General features: G+C 40.6%; 1 protein-coding gene across 1 annotated transcript; it reads right to left on the bottom strand.

The window, feature by feature from the left end:
- Nucleotides 1-7,481: 7,481 nt before the first annotated feature.
- On the bottom strand, nucleotides 7,482-8,414 carry LOC128626376 (olfactory receptor 7A10). Its single transcript, XM_053658549.1, has one exon. The coding sequence runs from the start codon at nucleotides 8,403-8,405 to the stop codon at nucleotides 7,482-7,484; it is 924 nt and encodes a 307-aa protein (XP_053514524.1). The 5' UTR covers nucleotides 8,406-8,414.
- Nucleotides 8,415-8,659: the final 245 nt, after the last annotated feature.

Genomic DNA, 8,659 nt, shown 5'->3' with positions numbered 1-8,659 from the left:
ATTATATGTTAAAAAAAACCCACACACACATTTATTATCACTCAGCTTTTAAGGTCAAAAGTCCAAAACATTCCTCAATGTATTAAAGGTCAAGGTGTTTGCACAGCTATTTTCTCTTTAGGAGGTCGTAAAGGATGATCTGTTTGTTTGCCTTTTCCTGGTTCTGAAGGATGACAATACTCCTTGGTTCGGTGCCCTGTCCCTATCTTCAAAGTCAGCAATGGTGAATCAAGTCTTTTATGCATCACATCACTCTGGCCTTCCTCTCTTACAATAAAGGAAATAGAATGACTTTGGGTCCACTCAGATAATCCAGGATACTCTCCTGACTGAAGGTTAGCTGAATAGAAACCTTCATTTCTCCTATAATCTAATTCATATACTTTAATATTCACAAATGTTGGGGTTAAGAAGGTAGACATCTTTGAGAGAATATTATTCTGCCTGCCATAATATGTGACACAATTTTGGCCAAATACTTGACAATGGAAGTCTGTTAGGTGGAAACTTGTAGAAATCCTATATTTTTATTTAAATAATATTTTAAATTAAAAATATCAATACAAACTGACATAATATTGACCAATGCAAGCATAACATTGAGCAAACAATGGCAGGCATGAAAATACACCATGCAACATTCTATTTATATGAAATTCAAATTAAGGAAGAAGTAGTCTATGCTGTTAGAAATCTGGAGAGTGGGGAGAAGGGATGACTGGAATTAGGCAAAAAGGAAGCTACTACATGGCTGGACATGTTCTATATTTTGGTCTTAGTTACAATTATGAGAAATATATTAGGTTTGTGAAAGTTAATCAAACAATTGATATGATAATTTTCCATATGTATGTTGCACTTCAAAGAAACAAAAAAAATTCTTCTCTCTAATACTCTCCAATACTACACTCTTAATTCCTTCCAGTCTTCCTGCTTGGTTTATGGATTGTGTATTTGGAATTATAGCAGCTATTTTGTGCCCATGAGGAAAAATAAACAAACACAAGGAATCATTATGCATAAAAAATAAGACTATCTCTTTGAGAGTATCATGAGACTCTTAGAGTAGCCCTGAGCTCCCTCCCTAACTCAACAGCTATAATTTCCAAATAATAAAGCTTTAATTTATTGAAGTCTTTATTGTGACAGAACATCCCTTTTAGCTGAGTGCCATCCCAAACTCAGCACACCCCTGTAATAAGGGCATGTGTATTTTTGTAATTGCTGCACCCAAATGGCTCAGTTGGTTGGAGCATTGTCCCATACACCAAAAGGTTGCAGTTCAATTTCCAGTAGAGCACATACTTGGTTAAGGGTTCATCCTTTTGGGGGTACACAGGAAAGCAAGCAAGCAATGTTTTTTCTCACACATTAATATTTATCTCTCTCTCCCCCTTCCTCTTTTTGTAAAATTAGTAAACATATCCTAGGGAGAGGGCTGATTTTAAAGGAAAAAAAAAGCCTAGAGAAATCAGAAGACTTCCAACAGATAATCATTAATATAGATGCCACAAATGCCACAGTAAGACCAAATAAAAATTTTAGAGATTTTTTTGCATAAGTAAATACTTAGTGGTCACAAGACCTGCCCTCCACTGGAAAGAAACCTGGCATGATGGGCACTTGTGAAATAACTTCATGCCCTCCCTCATGGGTACCTTGCAGTCTCCAGAAATTCTTGTACCTCCTCAACCCTCACATTCAGGATATTAACAGTGAAACTAATGCAACAACACCACATCCTCTTTCAAATTATATTCTCTGTAGTATCTGCATTTCAAATGCCACAGCCATCCACAGGCTCCCCACCCCCCAAAAATACAAGTATCAGATTGGGAATCATTATGAATATGTGGAGAGCAGGCCAGTAAAAAAAGGCACTATGTACACAAAGAAGCCCATCAGATGGTGCAAGGAAAGGAAGAACTCCCTAGCTCTGAAAATCCATGAGTTACGTCCCTGGACTCAACAAATCTGGAAGAAAAAGTTTTATTTTTTTTTTTTCAGCTTAGAAATGGCAAGCCTGAGGCCAGGAGCAGGAGTGGTAGTGTTCATATTCAGAGGGTTTGGCCCTCTAGAGTAGAATTTCCACAGCAGCTCATTTAACATATTTTTACTCTCACTTTTTTCCCTATGATTATTCAGCTGTTCAGGTGGAGGAGGCAGAAATAAACCTTGACTAAATTGGAATTTACATAAGTGGTAGGTAGGCAGAATGCAGAGCTGTCCCCAGTTCTTGTCTGTTTCCAGTCTTTGGCAATGTGACTGTGAAGCTCCTACCATCCAGAGCTGGAGATATTTTTCCACCTTTGAAACTGGGTTGGACTTATGGATTTTTATTTGTTTTAGCCAATAAATATAGTGAAAGTGACAATATGCTTTACCAGGTCTTGTCATTTCAGCCTTTCTTACTCAAAATTCTGGCTCAGCTGTGTGAACCATCCAGGTGGAACTTCCAGAGGAGGAGGGGACACATGGACAGAGCTCACTTATCCCAGCCAAGGTCTCCCTAGAGCAGCCACAATAGCCGAGGTCAGCAGGCACAGGCTGGCTGACCCATAGTTGACTCCAGACTCATGAGGAGACCAGCATACATCAGAGAACCTCCCCATTACACAAACTCATTAGAAATAAAGGAATTAACTTTCATCCAAGATTCAGGCATTCATTCATTCATTCAGACTGGTAGGAGGTGCAGAAACAGGCAGCCAAGGCAGAGAGGACCCACAGCAAGGAGGCGACTGCAACACTGGGTGGTTAAGACAGCTGTGGCAGAGTAGGTGGTCCCACATCTGTGTGCACATAACCGGGAAGAATACCTGAGGAGCATGACAGACCACACAACTCAGGGTTACAGTGCAGGGAATAAAGCCTCAAAATCTCTGGCCTTAAAACCCTGGGGAAATTGCAATGGTGGGAAATCCTTTCAACCTCACAGGAGAATTCATTGGAAAGACCCACAGGCTCCCAGAATGTACAAAAACCAACTCACCTGGGAATTAGCATCAGAAGGGCCCAGTTTGCTTGTGGGTAGAGAGGGAAGTGAGTGAAAATGTGGCAGAAGGTGAGGCAACCACATTATACCCTCTCCAAACCCCTGCTCCACATACAGGACCACGGTGCAGGGACCTGGGTTGCCTTGCCCTGGTGAATTCATAACTATCTGCTCCTTACAATGTAACAGCTGGGCCAAGACAAAAATATATGGCCCTAATGAAAGAACATATCAAAGCTAAAGAAACAGAACTAAGCAATGAAGAGATAGCAAACCAATGGAATGCACACTTCAAAACATTGGTAATCAGGATGTTCACACCTGTGGCTGAATATGGTTGGAAAATGGAGAAAAAAGTGAAGGCTGTGCAAAGTGAAATAAAGAGAAATGTATAGGGAACTAACAGTGAAGGGAAGGAAATGGGGACTCAAATCAATGATTTGGAAAAGAAGGGAGAAATAAACTTTAAATTGGAACAAAATGAGAGAACAAAAACCAAAAAGTGAGAAGAGGCTTAGGGTGACCTTAAACGTTGCAGCATCTGAATCATAGGGGTGGCAGATGGAGAAGAGGAAAAACAAGAAATTGAAAACTATTTTGAAAAAATAATGAAGGACGACGTCCTCAGTCTGGCAAAGAAAATAGATTTCCATGAAGTCCAGGAAGCTCAGAGAGAACCAAAGAAGTTGGACACAAGGAAGCACCCACCAAGGCACATTACCCAAGATTACATAGAAAGAGAGAATCTTCAACGCAGCAAGAGAAAAGAAGACATTTACTTACACAGAAGTTGCCATCAGACTGTCAGCTGATTTCTCAAGAGACCTTACAGGCAAGAAGGGGCTGGAAAGAAGTATTCCAAGTCATGAAATGCTAGGATCTATATCCAAGATTGCTCTATCCAGCAAAGTTTTCATTTAGAATGGAAGGGCACATAAAGAGCTTCTCAGATAAGGTCAAGTTCAAGGAATTCATCATCACCAAGCCCTTATTATATGGAGTGTTAAAGGACTTACCTAAGTAAAAGAAGATGGTAAAAAATATGAACAATGAAATGACAATAAAGCCATAACTATCAACACCTGAACCTAAAAACAAAAGTTAAGCAAACTAGAATAGAAACAGAATCACAGAAATGGAGATCACATGGAGGCTTATCAGTGGAGAGAGGGCATGAGAAAATGCAGGGGAAAGATACAGGGAATAACTGTAATTTGTTGATACAAAATAGATACGGTAGGGGGAGGTTAAGAATAGTATAGAAAATAGAGACTTCCGCTAAGATGGCGGCATAGGTGGAGACGCCATGCTTCCTCACACAACCAAGTTTAGAGACAACTAAATAATAGCAACAGAAAACACAGCCAGAACACAGAAAATTGAACTTTTCGGAAGTCTGATAACAACAAATTCTTCAGCCTGACCGGTAAGAGGGGCGAAAGCAGCAGCTGGCTCGGTCAGAAGGACTCAGGCGCGAGGAATCCAGGTGCAGGGTTGGACCTGGTGGGCAACTCAGCAAGCAATCGCAGGGAAACAGCGAGGGAGCAGGGCTGCGGGTTGACTGTGGTCGCGCATTCTTGTGTGGATAGACAAGCGAGGGAGTGGGCGATTGGACGAGGGCCAGCAGCCCCAGCAGCAAGGGGCAGCGGAGGGCACCTCCGTTTCCCTGCTCTGACCCTGCCTCCACATACAGCGTCATAATCCAGCGACCTAAGTGGCCCTGCCCTGGCGAACAACCTAAGGCTCTGCTCATCACCCAGCTGCGAGAAACAGCAGAGGGGGCTGCCATTTCCCCGCTCTGACCCCGCATCCACATACAGAGTCACAACCCAGCGACCTAGGAGTCCAAGGCTCCGCTCCTCAGTCTTAACGGGTGCAAACAGACCAAAAATGGCTCAAGAAGATCTCAAAGCCCCAGAGCCTATAAATCTAAGCAATGAAGAAATAGAAAAATTCTCAGATGCACAGTTTAAAACACTGGTGATCAGGATCCTCACAGAACTGGTTGATTATAGCCACAAATTAGACAAACATATGAAGGTGAAACTAATTGAAATGAATGGAATTGCACAGGAAACCAATAGCAATGAAAAGGAAACTGGGTCTCAAATCAATGGAGTGGACCAGAAGAAAGCAAATAATGGCCAAGCAGAAAAGAGTCAAGAAGCAAGAGTTCAAAAAAATGAGGAGAGTCTTAAGAACCTCCAGAACATCTTTAAACGCTCCAACATCCGAATTATAGGGGTACCAGAAGGGGGAAAGGCACAGCCACCAGTGGAAAACTTATTGAACAAATAATAAAGAACTTCCCCAAGCTGGCAAAGAAATAAAATTCCAGGAAATCCAGGAAGCTCAGAGAGTCCCAAAGAAGTTGGACCCAAGAAGAAACACACCAAGGCACATCATCATTACATTAGCCAAGATTCAAATGAAGGAGAGAATCCTAGAAGCAGCAAGAGATAAGGGGACAGTCACCTACAAAGGAGTCCCCATCAGACTGTCAGCAGATTTCTCAAAAGAGACCTTACAGGCTAGAAGGGGCTGAAAAGAAGTATTCCAAGTCATGAAATCCAAAGACCTACAACCAAGATTGCTCTATCCAGCAAAACTTTCATTTAGAATGGAAGGACAGATAAAGTGCTTCTCAGATAAGATCAAATTCAAGGAGTTCATCATCACCAAGCCCTTATTATATGAAATGTTAAAGGGACTTACCTAAGAAAAAGAAGTTAAAAAAACATGAACAGTGAAAGGACAACAAACTCACAGTTATTAACAACCACACGCAAACTAAACAAAAGCAAACTAAAAGGACAGCTATATCAGGAGTGGAAACATAGAAATGAAGATCTCAAGGAGGGTTAGCAACAGGGGAGTGGGAGGAGGAGAAGGGGGGGAGAAGGTATAGAAAATAAGTAGCATAGACAGTAGACAGAAAATAGATGGGGGGGCAAGAGTAGTATGGGAAATATAGAATCTAAAGAACTTGAGACACATGGTCATAAACTAAAGGGGGGGTAATGGTGGGGACGGGGGTAGGGTGGAGGGGAATGAAGGGGGGAATAGAACAACTGTAACAGCATAATCAATAAAAAATAAATTTAAAAAAAGAAAATAGAGAAGCCAGAGAACTTATATGTATGAACCATGGACATGAATGAATGAGGTAAATGCTGGTGGGAGGGCATGTGCAGGGTAGAGAGGAATAAAGAGGATGAAGAAATGAGACAACTGTAATAGCATGAGCAATAAAATACACTTTAGAAAAAAGAATATGAAGAAATCACATTAATGCCTTTACCTTTTTGGGATAACTTGTTATATAGGAATAGCAAACTGATTGTAATCTGAGCAAACTGAATTGAGGGCAATTATAATAATCTGCTACTTCTTACTTTTAGCTTTTGTACTGATGTTGGAGGACAACATTCATAGTCATGCTTTTATTATCATGTATTGCAGATAATTGCACAAAAGTGAGCCCCTGAGGTTCACTTCCAGGTAGTCAGGATAGGATGCAAAGTGCATATTTGTGCAGGAAAAGTGATAATCCTTATTCACATGATGGGGTAAGACTTTAACACCTGCGTGAGTGATCCTTTGATCATAATGACTGAAGACATTCCTAAGCATAAATGAGATAGATATTGTATGATATTTATATTGGTCACTCACTGTCCCTTTAGTGAATTTGGAAACATTGAGAAAAGGGGACACATTTTATTTAGAGCACTAGAAGGATTCCCATTTGAAGGGAGCATATTGAAAGGTTTCAAGAAGAAATAGAAAAATAATTCAGCACACAATACTCCATGTAATTCTTCACCCCCCACACATGGACATCATATTCCACACTTCACTGAATAAATGTGCAGCATGAAAAATATTTTGTATAATAATAAATTTTCTGGCACTTTTTGCTTCATTGTATGGATGGTCATCATGGATGTTATGTATTCTATCAATCTATTTAATAAAATGTATATTTCTTAGTAGACTATTTTTGGAAACATGGATTTGATGGTCAGTTTTTGTCAGGGGCTATGTAGGCATGTGGTCACACAGCTGAATGACAGAATGAAGTATATAAACTCAGGAGACCAGCTATAAAACCTACCAGCATGTTCAAATCTACGTTAGCAAGAAGCATAGTAAACGTAGTGCTATAGAAAATACTGATGACCATGTAAGTGAAAACTGTAGTTACAGATGTTCATCTACAACAAAATGATACACATGACCTCAGTATCTAAGTGTACTTTAGTCCAAAAGAGTAGTATAATACATGACTACTCTTTCAGTAAAACAACAGAAATATTACTTGGAATGATATACATCATAAGAGAATGAATTATGCTAGTGTAATTTCTGTTAACCCATGAGACATATGAGAATATCTAATTACAAAGATTGTATTAATTGGCTTCGGAACTTCTTGCTCTGAAGCTTTGAACATTCAGGCGCCTCATACAGTTGGCCCTTAAGGCTACTTGCCAAAGAATCTTTCCAGGGCCCTCTTTATGTCCTTGTTCCTGAGACTGTAGATGAAGGGGTTCAGCATGGGTGTGACCACAGTGTACATCACTGAGGTGACTGCACTGGACTGTGAGCTGTGGGTACCAGCAGAGCCAAGATACACACCTAGGCTTGTACCATAAAACAAGGAGACAACTGAGAGGTGAGATGCACAAGTGGAAAATGCTTTATACTTTCCCTGAGCTGATGAGATTGCACATATGGAGGACACAATCTTAGAGTAAGAATATAGGATTCCAGCCAGGGGACCAGCACCCAGAAGCCCAGCTGAAAAGTTCATCACAATGTCATTAGGAAAGGTGTCAGAACAGGCAAGTTGGACCACCTCTTTGAGTTCACAGAAAAAGTGGGGGATTTCCAAGTGTGAGCAGAAGGACAGCTGCAACACCATTAAGCTTTCTAACAAGGAATGCAGAATACTAATGATCCAGGACACCAGAACCAGCAACCCACAGAGGTGGGGGTTCATGATAACTGTGTAGTGTAGTGGGTGACAGATGGCCACATACCTGTCATAGGCCATTACAGTAAGAATTAAGTCATCCAATGCTGTGAAGAGCAGGAAAAAATACATTTGAGTGATGCATCCTAAATATGTGATGACTTTACTCTCTGACTGGATGTTCACCAGCATCTTTGGAATGGTGATAGAGGTGAAACAAATGTCTACCAAGGACAGATTGGAGAGGAAGAAGTACATGGGCATGTGGAGGTGGGAGTCTGAACTGACAGCCAGGATGATGAGCAGGTTTCCCAACACAGTGATCAGGTACATGCAGAGGAAGAGTCCAAAGAGGACGGGCTGCAGTTCTGGTTCCTCTGATAATCCCAGGAGAAGAAACTCTGAAATTTGTGTAACATTTCCTGGTTCCATGTGGGGCAGGTGACTACCAAAAAAAAAAATAGAAAAAAAACGAATAACTAATTTTCACATTAGTAACTGAGAAGAAATGCTACATTTTTTTAGAATGCAAAAAATTATTTTCATATTGGGTAAGTATCTCGTTCCCATTAAGGTTTGTCTATTGCCATTGCTCATTAGAATTCCCTTTTCTACCATCAACTCATTCTTTAAACACCATGTCTATTGCTATTTGATTGGGGATATTGTTCACATAATTTAGGAAT

The sequence above is a fragment of the Artibeus jamaicensis genome, unplaced genomic scaffold (assembly GCF_021234435.1).
Source record: "Artibeus jamaicensis isolate MK-2021 breed Jamaican fruit bat unplaced genomic scaffold, CSHL_Jam_final scaffold_537, whole genome shotgun sequence".
In the NCBI taxonomy this organism is placed as follows: domain Eukaryota; kingdom Metazoa; phylum Chordata; class Mammalia; order Chiroptera; family Phyllostomidae; genus Artibeus; species Artibeus jamaicensis.
This window is presented reverse-complemented; position numbering and strand designations above follow the sequence as displayed.